This window comes from Nannobrachium achirus (genome assembly GCF_963921795.1).
Source record: "Nannobrachium achirus genome assembly, chromosome: 12".
In the NCBI taxonomy this organism is placed as follows: Eukaryota; Metazoa; Chordata; class Actinopteri; order Myctophiformes; family Myctophidae; genus Nannobrachium; species Nannobrachium achirus.
The window spans coordinates 5,564,612-5,581,475 of record NC_137832.1 but is presented as its reverse complement, the minus strand read 5'-3'; the positions used below and the strand labels follow the sequence as shown (position 1 = coordinate 5,581,475).

The 16,864-nt window shown below is 43.2% G+C and overlaps 1 protein-coding gene across 1 annotated transcript in view; it reads right to left on the bottom strand.

The window, feature by feature from the left end:
* The window catches only part of tmc1 (transmembrane channel-like 1), a gene marked incomplete at both ends in the record, with an annotated part of 70,076 nt that overhangs the window by 14,143 nt on the left and 39,069 nt on the right, over positions 1 to 16,864 (bottom strand). Inside the window, one exon of the mRNA XM_080737935.1 lies at positions 1,106 to 1,231. Coding sequence (XP_080594061.1) covers positions 1,106 to 1,231 — 126 coding nt within the window. The remainder of the gene's footprint in view (positions 1 to 1,105; positions 1,232 to 16,864) is intronic.

Genomic DNA, 16,864 nt, shown 5'->3' with positions numbered 1-16,864 from the left:
GGGTTTTTATGCCGTATTTTGTAGTCCCTGTTTTCCTGTTTCCTTGTTGCAGTTTGAGTTTGACTTTACCCTTTATTTTGTAGTATTGCTCCCAGTGTTTTCTGTCTGCCTCGTTTGCCGTTTCCTGCCTTGTCTCACCTCCCTGTATTAGTGTAACCCTAGCATAGAGTTATAATAAGAATAGAGAGGACACCAGATATCCCCGCCCGTCCACTTGCATTGAGTTGCTCACCCAGCGCATGAAGCGTACTTCCGCGTTTGGAAACACCTCTGAAACGTGACGTAGTCGAGCCACTGTGACGCATTTTGTGTCATAGTTTGTGTTCATGGTCGCGCTGGGACTCCAATTCATGAACGAGCACTTCCGGTATGAACGTGCGTCAATACAAAGAAGCCTAGATGCGCGTTTGTGATTAGAAGCCCCACCTACAGTACCTCAAACGGCCACCATGTCCATTTTGCTTCAGGGCTCCACCAGGGTTCTGGGGGCTTGAACCCTAGTCACCTGTGTCCTGTTTGCCTGTTAGCCTATCCCAGTGTTGATTGTATGTTTGAGTTCACCTGTTTCTAGTTAGTCCATGTCTATATATATGCCCCAGTGTGTCCTGGTCCCTTGTCAGATCGTCGCTTCTTGTCAGTGTTCTTATGTACAGTGATTTGGCTCCATAAGTTCTTGTTTTGCCTGCCCCATTATAAGTTGGAGAATAAACCACCTGAATTGAGATCCTTGTCTTGTTTGTTGTACTGCATTTGGGTCCTCTGAACTCGGAACCCTGACACAAACAATATCTAGGCTCATATCTTGATATGGATATTGTCACTGCCGCGTGGAAACCTCATAATATATCCAAATTAAAATAATTTAAGGATTTTAATTCAAAAGCAACAAAAGCGGCACGAAGACAATATTGCAGATCTGCTATTTCTGATACTTTTGTGTGACGCTGTTGTATGACCAAGTATCCTATGGACATTAATTTACAAAAGAAAACAAAAAGAAAAGAAAACACCCAAAAAGTTAATAGTGAAAATGTGTGCAAATCGTTTGAATATATATATATATATATATATATATATATATGTTTTAAAGGTTTAGGGTACTCACACCATGAGCAGCAGGAAGGGTAGCACCAGGCCAGGGTTGGAGGCGTAGCTGAACACCTTGCTGAACCAGGCAGGGAAGTCTGACTCTAGAGTCTCCTGGATCACATCGAACATCCGGTTCTTCCCACTGGCAGAACACACAGTACAGCGTCAGGTCACCACACAGTACACAGTACAGCGTCAAATCAGTGTTAAGCACTTGATCCATCCATAGACAGACAGACAGACAGACATACAGACAGACAGACAGACATGTATTACCAGAGTCCTTAATTGGCACGAAAAAGTTAAAAAATCACACCCGTGTGAACTGAGCGGTGGTCGTGGAGGCTGCACAACAGCAAAACATATATATAATAATAATAATTATAATAAAAAATATTAAAAAATATATAAAAAATAATAATAATAATACAAAAATATATATGGGGGGGGGGGGGGGGGTGCTTGCTTGCGTGTGAGAGAGAGAGCCATCCATCCATCCATGTCACTCAGGCCACCACTGGTATTGCAGTTGATGCTCAGGGCAGACTAGACTCAACAGCACCTCTCTGGTCACCAGGGGTACTTAGGCTACATACGGACCCACCCACATACATAGACGGACGGATACACACACGGCCACGCTATGGAGACGGTGTGACCACCGCTCAAAAAACTGATTTTAGAGAAGGCATTATCTTCTAGAATCTGCCTCATGGGCATGGCTTTTTATTATTGTCTCCACCAGCCGAAGGCAGGGGGAGAGTATGTTTTCGCCCCTGTCCGTCCGTGCGTCCGTGCGTGCGTCCGTCCTCAGAGTTTGTTACCAGCTAATCTCCGGTGCCGTTGTCCCAGTCACTGCCAAAATGAGCACACATACTCCCTGGATGCCAATTCAGAACCTCTGCCACACATTTTTCAAATGGCCCTGTTCTAGCGCCACCATGAGGCCGATGTTTGCAAAACACATTTCTGTACACTACTCCTACAGATTTTGTCCAAATATCCAAATATTGTCCAAATATCACGGATCTGTCTGATTGTCCATATTCCATCCCGATTGGCTGATATTGACTTTCAAAGTTTGTAAGATTGGTCTACTTTGGACAAAATGCCTCAAATCACAAATGCACAGTGCAATTAACATGAAATCGCGCACACACGTTCCCACTAGGCTGAGGAAGAAATGCCACTTCACATTTTTTAAATCAGCCTCATGGTGGCGCTATAACAGGCCGATTCGTGGTTTTACCTATAACTCCACCTATCAGTTTCAAACTTTGTAAGCGCACTCCCTGGAAGCCAATTCAGAAACTCTGCCCCACATTTTTCACATGGGCCTGTTCTAGCGCCACCAGGAGGCCAATTTGTGCAGAATTACCTTTTGGCCAGTACTCCTACAGATTTTGTTCAAAAATCATGCAAATCGGTAGACAGTATCTCTACAGTCATGTGATCGACATGGATCTGTCTGATTGTCCATATTCCATCCTGATTGGCTGAGATTGGCTTTCAAAGTTTGTAAGATTGGTCCATTTTGGACCAATCTTACAGTAGCACCACAAGGACGCCTGGCCTGGTGGAGACCTGTGCTTGGAAGAGCACTGCTTCTAGTTATTATTAGTGGCCAAGCCCTGTAAAGTACCTTTTATTATTCTTCTGCCACTTTTTCTGTCCTGGCTTGACCGTGCAGTCGCTTTTTACAAAACTTGGTAGAGGGCTGTGCCAAACGTTAGCCTCGCGTAGCCGGGCTTACTCATCTGCCAAGAGAAAGGCCTGGGTTACGACCATAGGCATTGAACGGTGCTACTTCCGCCCGGAGAATTTCACCGGATGTTATTGTTTTTTCACAGTGTGGTGTATTCCCCACTGGCGGAAAAAAAAACTGTTCTACTTCTCCCTTCGGTTGCGCTCATAATAAACAATATCCAAACAAAAACATGGATTCTAACAAAGGACACCTATTTACTGCCAGATGTTTTATTTATTTATTGGGTCTGGCGCCAGCAAAAAGCGGCTTACCTTTGCGACGTTATAGTAGATAGATAGACATTTATTTATTTATTATTATTTTATTTTTTTGGATTGTGCAACATGCACTTTGGCAGACCAGGCAGCAGAGGGCGGCGTCATGCAAGAATTAATGTGAATTTGGCCGTTATGTGTTGTTGCCATCCATTGAGACCAGTCTCTGGCCACAGAGCCACAGGGCCAGAGAAATCAACACGGAAGAGAATTGGTCTCCGTTGATGTTAACGCATAAGGGATTTTTAAGACCACCACTGCGGGCGATGTGATTACAGTACACGGCGGCGCGACCCCTCATCAGCTTACGGACATCAACAAGGCAAAGGTATTGGCACGACGCGACACAGAGAAATGGGGCGAACGGGAACATCCGTAGCAGTAAAACAGTTAAGAGCAACAATCTATTTAGGTTTGTTTCGCTGGCGTATGTAAACAAGCTGCAACGTACTTCCGCCGCTTCCGGTGTCTACAGGTTCATACCATTCACATTGCATATTGTGGCCAGGGTGGCCAAACGTTGAAAACACGAAACTCGATTGCAACCTTTGGCCAAAATTGGAAAAGTATTTATCAACTACCTTTTTTCACTGACTAAAAAATGTATAAAATAAAAATAAAAACTAAGCTATGGTGACTAAAACTAATACATTGACAATTTCGCTAAAATGTCAGGGAGGGACTAGTGGAGAAGAGAACCAGTAGAACTAAAAGACGAGCCATGTTAAGTTTGGTTTCACTCGGCGTTGCACTCTGAAAATAGCCGATCTACAAGCTCACAACGCTGTGACACGTTGTGACCTTGTAGATCGGCTATTTTTAGCACGCAAAAGTGCAAAATCAGGCATTATGACATCAAGGCACCACAAAAATATTTTTTGTCAACAAAATCAACTGTAGATTTAGTTGACTAAAATCTTTTGATATTTAGTCGACTAACACTAGACTAAAACTAAAAAAAATCATATGACTTTATGAATAAAACTAAAAGGAATTTTATTCAAAAGACTGTGACTAAAACTGCTCTCAGTCAACTTCCAACTTTATTGTTGCCACATATTGTAATGAGCTTACAGGCAGTGGAAGAGAGTGGGCTGCAGATGTTGAGTATGAAATGCTCAAGATGCTTTGCAGTTTCACTGATAGCCCAAACAATAAGCATCAGAACAAAAGAAACAAAGGGAAACAAAAGGGAACCGAGTCAGACGACAAAACAAATAACAGAAGAAGGCCAGCACAGCGCCAGCTGCATCCTGAGGGAACAATGAAGAGATCTTGAAGTCACAGAGAAGAACAAAGTCACGTAATCATCTTTTCTAGCCGAGCAGTGCTGTACAATAGCAGTAGACATACAGGAACATGATCCTGATTCAGTCCTGAAGAGATGGACGACATTGCAGGCTTATTTGCAAAGGCTCAAATGTAATTTAGATTGCATGCTACAGTATGTAGTAGACTAATGCTTTAAGACGTCTCACCTACAAGAGGACAGGTACGTGGGATTAATGAACTTGAATAGTAGAAGAAAGGGGAGTCCTGCGCACTTAATTTACAAAACTATTGATATGTTTTGGTCACGCTGTCAGAGTGACTGAAACCTACAGTATTTGTGATCATCTTCACGCACGGTTGTCACTGTTATGCTTCACACATGACATCACTATAAATGGTAAGACGGAATTGCACCTTTCTAGTTTCCGAGTTAATTAGTGTGGTTGCCCAACAGGTCAACACATTAGTTGTGGGGAAACTTTATTTATCACTACAAGGGTAATTTTTCCTCTGCCATTGGAAATTGACAGACAGACAGACTTCTGTCCGGGATAGGGAATCAATAGGGAATCAATGGAAGTGGGAATCAATAAGGAATCAATGGGAGTGGGAATCAATAGGGGATCAATTGGTCGAGCTTCACATGACAGTTAGCTTACTGTAGAATATAGTCACGTCAGCAACCATCAGCAACCACACTTGTAATTTCCAATTGCATCTTTTCTAGTTTCATTAAGCATCCCACAAAGCTTGGCCAATGAGCCAATTGTGGGACATACGCACATACATACAAACAGACAAAGCCAGTTGTAGGAGCGGTTAGCACCGCGCAATAAATGTCCAGAAATATCAATAATAGTAAAAATAGCAGACTACTGGAGTAGGTTTATTTTGTGGATTGGTGGAGCTTCATGTGTCGTTTGTAGTGTTTTATACAAGCAGTATAATCTGTTCTGTATATGCACTTTAACTCTGTACTTTCATAACAAGAGTCCGACCCCAGTGCGTCAGGAGTAGAACATGTTGCGTGTCACGGTGCGTCTGCCCGGAGGACCATCCAACGTCTACAGTAGTGCTTTTGTGGCAGCAGGACACAACATGTTCTGTTTTGGAGACCTGCATTTCGTTTTGTGGGAGGCTGCCATCCATCTGGTCAAGGACCAGATGGATGTGAACATCTTCAACACAGTGTCTTTGCGCTGGAGGAAGTTGCTTCCTGTGACGACGGAAAAAGGAGAGCGCCCCCCTGAGATCCCTTTTAACATCTACTTTCACACCGCTGTGCTAGTGGAAGATGTCGTCTACATCTGGGGCGGGGTTGATCGGAGTTTAGACAAGGGCGAAGACGTGCTTTATGCCTTCGATGTGGACGCCCACAGATGGTCCAGGCCAGAGGTGTCAGGGACGATTCCAAAGAAGAGGTGTTCCCACTGTGCCTGTGTCTTGGACAAGGTCATGTATATCCATGGAGGAAGAGAGAGGTTCTTTGGGGATGCTTCAAATCTCAATGACATCTCCAAGTTGGACACCAGCACAATGGTCTGGTCTACAATCAACCCCAGTGGTACTCTGCCACCAGGATCACATTGTCCCTCTGCCACCATCATCGGGACAAAAATGTTCGTATTGGGTGGTGAACCAGCCCACCGCAACGTCATTGTTTTTGACACAGAGACCAACAGCTGGCTGATGACACCTTCTTCACAGCGTTGTCCGGTGGATCTGTTTCTTCCTTACGCCTTTGCTTACAAAGGAGAGCTGTACACACTCAATCCCAACGGTGTGTGGAAATTCAATCCAGAAACCTCCTGGAGGAAGGTTGACCTCAAGGGGGAACTCAGGGGAAAGTATGACAGGTGCTGCTGCACGGTGGGAGATATTATCATTATCTTTGGAGATTTGGACCACAGACCCAGTGATCTGTGCATCCTAGATTTGAGTCCTAGTCTGAAGACCTTATGCAAGCTAGCGGCCATTCAGTTCTGTCTGGAAAAGTCTGAACTCCCACATGAAATCAGGTGGGAACTGGCAGCCATGACTACCAACCAGACATCAGGCATGAACTCCACGGCCAGCTGATGTCCATCAGTACTGCATGTAGAAACAAAGATGCCTTGCTCAAAGGAACAAACAATAGAGGACTTCAGGGAACACGCCTTTAAAAATGAAATGTAATCGAACTTTCTCTTTATTGTTCACTATTGTTCTCTGTCTGAGATTGTTTTTGTTAACCTTTGCATAACAGAAAAGTGAAACTTTTGCTCGTGCTTCACATGACATCACAATATATAATATAAATGGTGAGACAGAATTCATCTCCACACCTGCAATGTCGCACCTTTCTAGTTTATCTACTTTCTATTTAAGTTGTTTTAGGATTTAGTATTTATATTTGACAATTGCCAAACAATCTGAAGTTTTAAGTCCTAGCTTGACCGTTGCTTTTTACGAAACTCTGCAATATGGTAGAGGACTATGCCAAACGGTGAAAACACGAAGCTCGCAACAATTGGCCAAAGGGTGGCGCTGTAGGAAGCCTTTGGAAGTGCAAGCTTTGAACAGGTATACTGTAGCTCATGCTCTGTTTAACATACAGCCATGAAACCCGTATACACATATGTCTCCTCATGCCGAACAACTTTGCCACTCTGACTTTTGACCTCTGACCTTTAGCTCTGCCAACATTTTGAATTATATGAAAAAACTGTTAAAATCTATCTCCTGGGATTTTCACGTCACTGGCAATTTTTTTTACATGAACTTTGACGATACGATACGATACAATACGATACGATACGATACAACTTCATTGTCAGCTTGCTCTGAAATTCTTTTTGCGTCACATGAAGTCACCGTTCAAGGTACAGACAAGACAGATACAATACAATATGAAACGAAAGACATCACAGAGACAAACAAGGAACAAGAAAGAACATGTCCAGTGGTTCAACGATTCTGGTTCAATAGCAGAACAGACTGATGTATCTAACTTTTTTTTTTTTTAAATAAATCAATTAACTAGAAGCGGCTGAGCATCTAGTTGGGGGCCGGCCAACTCGGAAACGATGTAAATAGGGAATGAATGCTCCCTCCTTTAATGCAAACCCCATTATACATGTTGTCATAGGACCCGTTTTGACCATCTGTTTGCCTGTGTCCATTTATGATCATACATGGAGATATCTGTATCTGTCTATCGGGCGGCCGAGCGTCTAGTCGGGGACCGGCCTACTCAGGAACGATATACTGTAAATAGGAAATGAATGCCCCACCCTTTAATGCAAACTCCATTATACCTGTCGTCATAGGACCCGTTTTGACCATCTGTTTGCCTGTGTCCATTTATGCCCATATATGGAGATCTCTGCAGACACAGTGCCGGTTCCGGAAAACCCTGATATCAGACATTAGCTCTGAATACAGAGAATCTGAACCCTGGGTTCCGGAAAATCGCGCATCGGGTCGGGGCGAGATCGGGCACTGCACTACCTGCTGCGGCGGGGAACGCGCGTGCCCAATTTGAAGGGACGAACGGTTCTCGAGATACGCGGATTACATACATACCGTACATACAGTACGATTGTAGTGGGTTGGGTTTCTTAAGTCATGTGACGGCCCCTAATGAGCCCAATTCAGCACAGCTGAGACACCTGCTATATAAAAGGGAGCCACACCCAGCCATCAGAGTAGCTGGCTGGCTTGTTGTGGTTGCCTGGTGGTGTATTGGGTCGGGTGCTAGAGAGACTCATTGAAGGTATGCACTGCCTCACCTGTATTGATAAATGTGAATTCTGAGCGAAATCTGAAATGTTCTTTAATGTTCCAGGCATGACAGTGGGAATCCCTCCGTGGGATAAGCGGTGTTTCCCCCCATCTGTTAACAGGCCAAAACCTCATATGCGGCTTCGCATGTGGCGCTGCTGTTTAGCCCCTGATGGCTCGTGGCCTTTGTCATGGACCGGGTGTGACGACGGCAAGGCCTCTCATTGCCTATAGTGTGGCTCTCTCTGAGGTAAAGGGCTGCCTGTATTGTAGTTGTATCTTTGTTTTAATTTGTATTGATCATTGTTTAATTATTTAATGTCCTTGTTTTAATAGGAGGAGCTTGGTGCCCCTGCTGTTTTTGTCCTTATTATTTTGATCATTTAGTTATTTTCTTTGGGCTTATTTTGGTTTAGTTTAGGTTTATTTTGATTATTGCTTCGTGCAAACCAGCTCGTGGCAAAATTATAATAATATAAACTCAGAAGTATAGCCTCACATTGTGCCAGTAGTATCAGTGGGCCATATTTGTAGCCACAAGTTACAACAGGTGGTTGGTCACGGGTGGTAGGCGGCATTGGGTCTTTTAGTGTATGATAGGCCTAATGTTTGCTGCATGCTTATTCCCATTTTATTGTGTCTAACATACTTTTGTGTCTTTGCAGTGAATTCAGTGTGCTTGTGTGCGCTTTTGGTGGCGGTGAGACTCTGACCCCTTCCCCCTCACTCCCTGCCTTCCTCCTGTGTGTGTGGCATATCATTGGCACCCCAGCTACTGGTACTGTAGGGCGGTATTGTGATTTTAACTCTTGTGACATTGATATAGTTTGTACTACATTTTAAATAGTATCTTGTAATTGATAATATCTGACCTCATGAACTGCTCGTATTTGAAGCCTTATCATGGTATTTAATTCTGCCTTGAGTTATAAATAAAATAAGTGTTCTTCTTTAACTGGAAATACACGTCTCTGCTCATATTCCTTAACTAAACCTGTGATTGGGTATTCAATGTATATTGTGTCATATGTCTACTCTATAAGATATTCTCTGGGTGAAATTCCCAGAGTGGCGTTGTCTGGCTTCCTGTTTCCAGGCCTAAGTGCCCTGGTCACATTTGGCGTTTGTCGGCAGGATAATATTGTAAAGCAGAGACGTGTCATTCTAGTTCTTTCTCAGCTGGTTTGCACTTTGTTGTTTTGTTTTTGTTGTAAAAGTAGTGTATGAGTTCTTTAAGTAACCACTGTGTTTGAGGACAAAAACAGCAGTTGGCCCTGGATTCCACTAGAGGCACCAGTGGACATCGGCCTTTGCATCACGGATGGGCAGGACCTGTGATTGATGATGCAGCTTCGGGCTGAAGAAGAAACCTGGTGCAAGAGCTGCTACTTCCAAACTATGAACTCTACCTCTGAACCCCTTGGTGTTGCCCTTAATTGACTGAATTATCGTTGGGACATCGATAGAAAGTAGGGGGTAGATTGTAGTGGGTTGGGTTTCTTAAGTCATGTGACGGCCCCTAATGAGCCCAATTCAGCACAGCTGAGACACCTGCTATATAAAAGGGAGCCACACCCAGCCATCAGAGTAGCTGGCTGGCTTGTTGTGGTTGCCTGGTGGTGTATTGGGTCGGGTGCTAGAGAGACTCATTGAAGGTATGCACTGCCTCACCTGTATTGATAAATGTGAATTCTGAGCGAAATCTGAAATGTTCTTTAATGTTCCAGGCATGACAGTGGGAATCCCTCCGTGGGATAAGCGGTGTTTCCCCCCATCTGTTAACAGGCCAAAACCTCATATGCGGCTTCGCATGTGGCGCTGCTGTTTAGCCCCTGATGGCTCGTGGCCTTTGTCATGGACCGGGTGTGACGACGGCAAGGCCTCTCATTGCCTATAGTGTGGCTCTCTCTGAGGTAAAGGGCTGCCTGTATTGTAGTTGTATCTTTGTTTTAATTTGTATTGATCATTGTTTAATTATTTAATGTCCTTGTTTTAATAGGAGGAGCTTGGTGCCCCTGCTGTTTTTGTCCTTATTATTTTGATCATTTAGTTATTTTCTTTGGGCTTATTTTGGTTTAGTTTAGGTTTATTTTGATTATTGCTTCGTGCAAACCAGCTCGTGGCAAAATTATAATAATATAAACTCAGAAGTATAGCCTCACATTGTGCCAGTAGTATCAGTGGGCCATATTTGTAGCCACAAGTTACAACAGGTGGTTGGTCACGGGTGGTAGGCGGCATTGGGTCTTTTAGTGTATGATAGGCCTAATGTTTGCTGCATGCTTATTCCCATTTTATTGTGTCTAACATACTTTTATGTCTTTGCAGTGAATTCAGTGTGCTTGTGTGCGCTTTTGGTGGCGGTGAGACTCTGACCCCTTCCCCCTCACTCCCTGCCTTCCTCCTGTGTGTGTGGCATATCATTGGCACCCCAGCTACTGGTACTGTAGGGCGGTATTGTGATTTTAACTCTTGTGACATTGATATAGTTTGTACTACATTTTAAATAGTATCTTGTAATTGATAATATCTGACCTCATGAACTGCTCGTATTTGAAGCCTTATCATGGTATTTAATTCTGCCTTGAGTTATAAATAAAATAAGTGTTCTTCTTTAACTGGAAATACACGTCTCTGCTCATATTCCTTACTAAACCTGTGATTGGGTATTCAATGTATATTGTGTCATATGTCTACTCTATAAGATATTCTCTGGGTGAAATTCCCAGAGTGGCGTTGTCTGGCTGTGCCCTGGTCACACATACATACACACTCACAGAGATTTTTTGTTGCTCATGTGGCGTACCTGATGTCTTTTATGAAGTGATGTCACAATGAGTCAGCGCTTGCTCCGGTCCCTCCGGAACAGCCCTATGTCAGACATCATCTCCGCATATAAGGAGATTCCGAATGTTTCGCGCCGGTTCCGGAAAACCGCATATCGGGTCGGGCAGAGGCCTAGTTAAGAAGGCAAAGATTTGAGCTATCTGTGTGCGAAATTTGGAGTCTGTAGAACCAACCATGTGCTGTCAGGGCTCTTTCATGCGATTCGGGCCAATTCGGCCTCGGCTTCAATTAGTTGTCAGGATATTGCAGTTTTATGCAAATCATTCTTCTGCCTCTAAATTCTAAAACATACATGCAAAATCACATGTTCATGACATTTGGCAAAGATGTAGAGGTTTAGTCCAAATATCACTGAAACCAATTTTATTCCAATTTGCCAAACGGGGGGCGTTATAAGAAGAGTTTGTATGGGAACCACTCTAACAGAATGCCCATATATGGAGATCCCTGATGTCATCCATCAATCAATGCCCATATATGGAGGAAGACAGCCCATATCTGTGTAGCTGGTTCAGACAGGAATCTCCATGTATGGCAGCCAATATGGGCATAAAAGGGATGTACTATACAGTACATGGATCACCATAAATGGGTAACTGGTCCGATATACATCACTGGCCAGATGGCCGCTGAGGCGTCTTACATTATACTCTATGGTCTATCCTAGCTGACCAAAAAAAAAAGAAATCTGGCCAAAAAAAAGTGAGGAAGAGGAAGAGCTCCATCAAAGAGAGGAAATTTGATGGAGACGGAAGAGCTGCATCACACAGTATATTTAGTACTATGAACAGAAAACACATACTGTTCTATACTGTACTATATGAATACTGTATGCTCATTATTTACTAAATCACTTTTTATTGGTTTTGTTACGAGATTGTTTTTGTTTTATGTTTGTAAAAAAAAATATGTTTGATGTTCCCTGTAAAAAAGGGGAAAAAAATCAATAAATATATTGTTAAAATAAAAACACTTTTTATTATATTAATATTATTATTAGTAGTAGTAGTATTTTTTTCTTCTTCAGAAACACCAAAGCAGTTCTATGTCTCGGTCTTGGAGCGCCAGTAGCCTCCAGAGCTGACACAATCACTGATGTCCTCCGTCTCGCTGCCTCTCTTTACGCTCATCATCTTCTTCTCCTCCTGACATCTCCTCCAGTTGCTGCGTTGTTGTCTTCTCAAGGAGCATCCATTAAATTCTCATGGGGAGTTGAAGGTCAGGTCAGGGTCTACACATTATGTCCCTCGAGGGTGGCGAGAGTGCCTGTCTCGCAGTGTTGCTCAAGGTGATCGGCGAAGTCCCTCATTGTCATCGCTTTCAGGCCTGCAAGGGTGTCCCTAATGGACGTTATGTTCTTTCCTACAAGAAAGGCGTCAAGCTTTGCAACAGCCTCATATTTGTATTTACTGGTTTCTGGCAACGAAGCAATAATAACTGGCATGTGCTTCAAAGCCGCGGCATTAGCAGTAGTAGTGTAGTAGAAGTGGTACACTGCAAAGTAACAGTTAGCATTATTCAATGCATTCAAAAACAGTTGAGTGTACTTAGGATCATCGCCATGAGTGTCCAGGAACGTTACATTAACCAGGGTCACCTCCTCCTTTCTCATGCAATGAACAGTAAACTTCATCACATCTTGAGTCATTTGTAGAATATCCTGGTTTATAGACTGCATCTTGCCTTCTTCGACTAGCTGTTCAACCCGTCTGCATAGAGCCATCACATGCAGGCAAAGTTATACCTTCCCGGGCCAGACTCTGTGACATCATTTGTGATGCAGGTGTCCATATTTGGCATCGGCGTCAGTACTAGGGTGAGGTTACGTGTCTATTATTACTAGTAGTACCTGTCTGACGTTATTCCATTCATCCATCTTACGCTTCCTAACTAAGCTTTATTTTTCCGCGCTGCTCCTTCCACAGTGTTGGTGACACGTACTTGGGCCATATGTCAAATCGACCGGCTTCATGGGGACACACGTGCGTGCTATTTTTCTAAGAGATAGGTTATATAGTTTAACCCATTTAGGCCTGAACACATTATGACGCAATATTTTATGCTTTAACTATTGAAAAATAGCAGATATACAAGCTCACAGCGTGGCACCGAGTGCCGCGCTGCGAGCTTGTAGATCTGCTATTTTTGAAAAAGTCGTGAAAATGTGTGCAAATCTTTGAATATATGTATTTTCAAAGTGAACGTGTGTAACTCAAATTTTGCTTCTGGGTGGTCCCTGGAACTAGATATTTTGAAATGGGGGTCTGTGGCCAAATAAATATCATTTTGGGGGTCCTTCACATGAAAAGGTTTGAGCACCACTGACATAGTAGTCTCTCAAGAACAGACTAACTGAGCTCCAGTTAAGTGAAAAGGACCTTTTCTTTGATGATGGCTGGCCATATTGCTGACATAGTTTTTCCAAAAACCTTAGAAGGATTCAAAAGACACTTATGTAATCGGGTCAGAAATCTAATTTTCACGATTTTTCAAAAATAGCAGATCTACAAGCTCGCAGCGCGGCACTCGGTGCCGCGCTGCGAGCTTGTAGATCTGCTATTTGCCAGACCCATGAAATGGGTAGGCCTACATAAGCAAATGTCTGTCGGTCCGGGTTTTCTATATAAAGGGTATATATGATGATGACATGATGATGACATGCCTACAAAAGGCATGATGTCATAAATGATGATGACAGACAGGGGGTCTGGCACAACCAGGTTGACCTGGTCTAGTTTTCAATAGTTAAAGCATAAAATATTGCGTCATAATGTGTTCAGGCCTAAATGGGTTAATTTATATAAATGTATTTGTTAATTACTTTTCTCCATTGACTTTAATTACAAAAAACGTTTCCCAAATATGGAGATGACTGACATCATAGATGTCTGACATCATAGACCACGTGAGACTGACACAGAAGGCTCTATCTTGATTGTCTTAAGAAACAGCTCTTATGCCTTAACTTAAAAGCCTGTCCATACTGTCCCTGACCACCAAACTTTTCTTCGGAAAGGTCTGGTTCAACTACAAAATGAAGTCTGAAAAGCATTACCCCGAATTAGAGTTTTGAAAGCTGCACGTTGGAAAGTTGGAAAGTCAGAACTCTCCGACGAAAGGTTTAGTGGCCTTCTGTTTAAGTTAAGTCATAAGAGCTGGTATTAAGACAATCAAAATACAGCCCAGTATGTCCATATATAATCCAAGATATGGGCTTAATATTGATGACATCATGGATCTCCATATATGGGCATGAAAGGGACGGAATGGTTAGCACCGCTCGAATAGGGACAAGGAGAAAAAGAGATACAGTATTTGCAAGTGTGACTCGCCTCAAGGCAACCACACTTTCCAAAAGCATCTTTATAGTTTTATTATTGCTCAAACAAACAGTCAAAACCGTGTCATAACTTGTAATGTTATGACACATCTTGTTCTTCTTCCCCCAAGGACCGGTAAGCTTTGATAAGTAGACTCCAGCATTGACTGCTGACTAGTGTTTAATGCCGGGAAACGGCTCCAGTACCCGTCATCCCGGAGGTTGTTTTTTATTCTTTTATTTTTTTTACTGACTACTAGAAAGGCCAACTACAGCGCAGAGGCAATTACCCCCCGGCTCCACCGGGCGCGCCGAGCGTCGCGTCAACGTCAACGACGCTCCCATTTTAATCAATGAAGGGTGCTCCACTGCCGACGGCGACGTCAACGTCGGACGCTCCGGTGACGGCGTCCAAACTCGAAAATCGCCCCGGTTCAATTTTTTGACGGCGTCCACAACGTCCAGTCATGTATAAAATATGAATAAATGCATTGTATATTTAAATGTAGGCTATATTCGTGCGTTTCTGCTGTTGTCTATCCAGGGTGACTAGATGTCCCAAAAATCCTAGCATAGCCTATTTTTGTATGTAATTACAGCGGTCTACTTTGATAAAATTATGTACAACAGGCTATAATCACGACAAAGTGGTGAGTGGTACATTGCTGCTCTCTGCTGTGAACATAGTGTGCTCTATACGTTCACATTCAGGTCACAAATAGTTTAATTCCTGTTTGAAAGTGATTTCCATGTTGTTTTGGAAATGGGCTATATTGGCCATAGAATTAATACTCACAGTCACAGCCGCTGCGCTGCGGTGGAGCCGGTCGGACGCCAATGTGACCGCGTCAATGACGCCGTCAAGACGCAGAGCAACGCATCGCCGCCAGTGGAGCCCTGGGGTTAGGCTGCATGGCACCAGGGACGTGCTGGCCATTGGGAAAAGCGTGACAACTCCCGAAAAGCCGGTCCAGGCCGGCCATTAAAAAGAAATGGCCGGCCCACAAAGTAAATATAACTCATGTAATTGGCCCACTGGCTTGTCTCTCATGATCTGAAATGGACAATCTTTGAGTAGTAGCAGCTATAGAGAGAGATCTCTCTCTATAGGGCTGAGTAGCAGCAGCCCACAGAGCCATCACATTGGCCCCACTGGCTTGTATATTATCTGAATACTGGCCCACTACTCCCTAGCTTCCTTGACTACTCCTGGATGGTCCACATACCGGTACAACATCATTAGACTGTCTTTGTACCAGAAAAACAATGAGACCTAAAATCACAGTAACCGTTCATCGGTTAGTATTTGGGGCCCGATCCTGCTAAAGCCCAACAAGGATCTGCAATACAATAATCCAGAGTCCAACACCTAATTAATCTCTCGGACTTGCATTGCCTCTTTAATGCGCGCAGCGTGCACATCTCTTCTGGCCGATTCTCAGCATGAATGGAAGTTTGGTTTGGCTATTAATATCACGGACGGATGGAAAGTGCCAAGGAATTCTAAAGCCACATCTCATACACTACATTGTTGTTTGATTAAATTTAACGTGGCGTGCTACTGATAAAAGCTCATTGCTCATTAATAGCCAACTGCGTTCTGACCGCCCCTTTACCAGAGACACAGCCCGCATGCTTATAATGTGATGTTTTCCAGCAGCAAATAATAGAAAATGAGAGATAACAATTAAGTCTGTTGTTGGCAATCACGCCGTGAAGAATATAAAGCCATGTTACATGATTGAGCTGCTGTACTGTAAGTAATACGTTTTGTGGTTGGCTTGCTTTCTTTGTGGTGAACTATGACTGAATGATCTTGCAAACGTTATATCCTCCATAATACACAATAAGCCTCGCAACCTACTTTCTACACGTCAGAGTAACTGGATGATGCAGCTATGATGCACATTTATAGATACTACAACACGATCATCAGGCATTATAGTTGGAGGAAGATGTTTTTCAAAAAGGTGTACAGAAAGTGTTCAAATTATGTTTTATGTGGCCACACCCACCTGTTCATTAGGTATATTTTCAGGTGGGTGTTGACCCAACTGAAGTTAGCCACACCCACAGTGTTGTTGTGTGGTAAAAAAAGGGGGAGGGGATGATATTATGATGTCATTATATCAGTGTACCGGTGGATTTCAATTGGGCTTTTCGACTCAGAGGCTTTCAGGAAGAAGAAATATTTACATATTCTAAACACCTGGGGGTCTATTATAGTAATGTTAACTCCATAGACACATACAAAACATATTCTAACCACACCTCTATAGTAACTAGAAGCTTGGATGCCCGGCGGGCCGAGCTTCTAGTTAGGAGCCGTTTTTGACCATTTATGCCCATATATGGAGATCTATGTATCTGCCTGATGGGCTGCAAGCGTTGTGAGCTTGTAGATAGGCTATTTCCACGATCAATGTTCTTTTTTTAGTATAAAGTTGTCAAATATCTCATTTTATTTAGGTTACAGAATGTGTCACATCTGCCATGTGCAACTTCAAAGCCTAAAAGCCGAACAGAAATGTAATTGTCAATGACAAAAACACA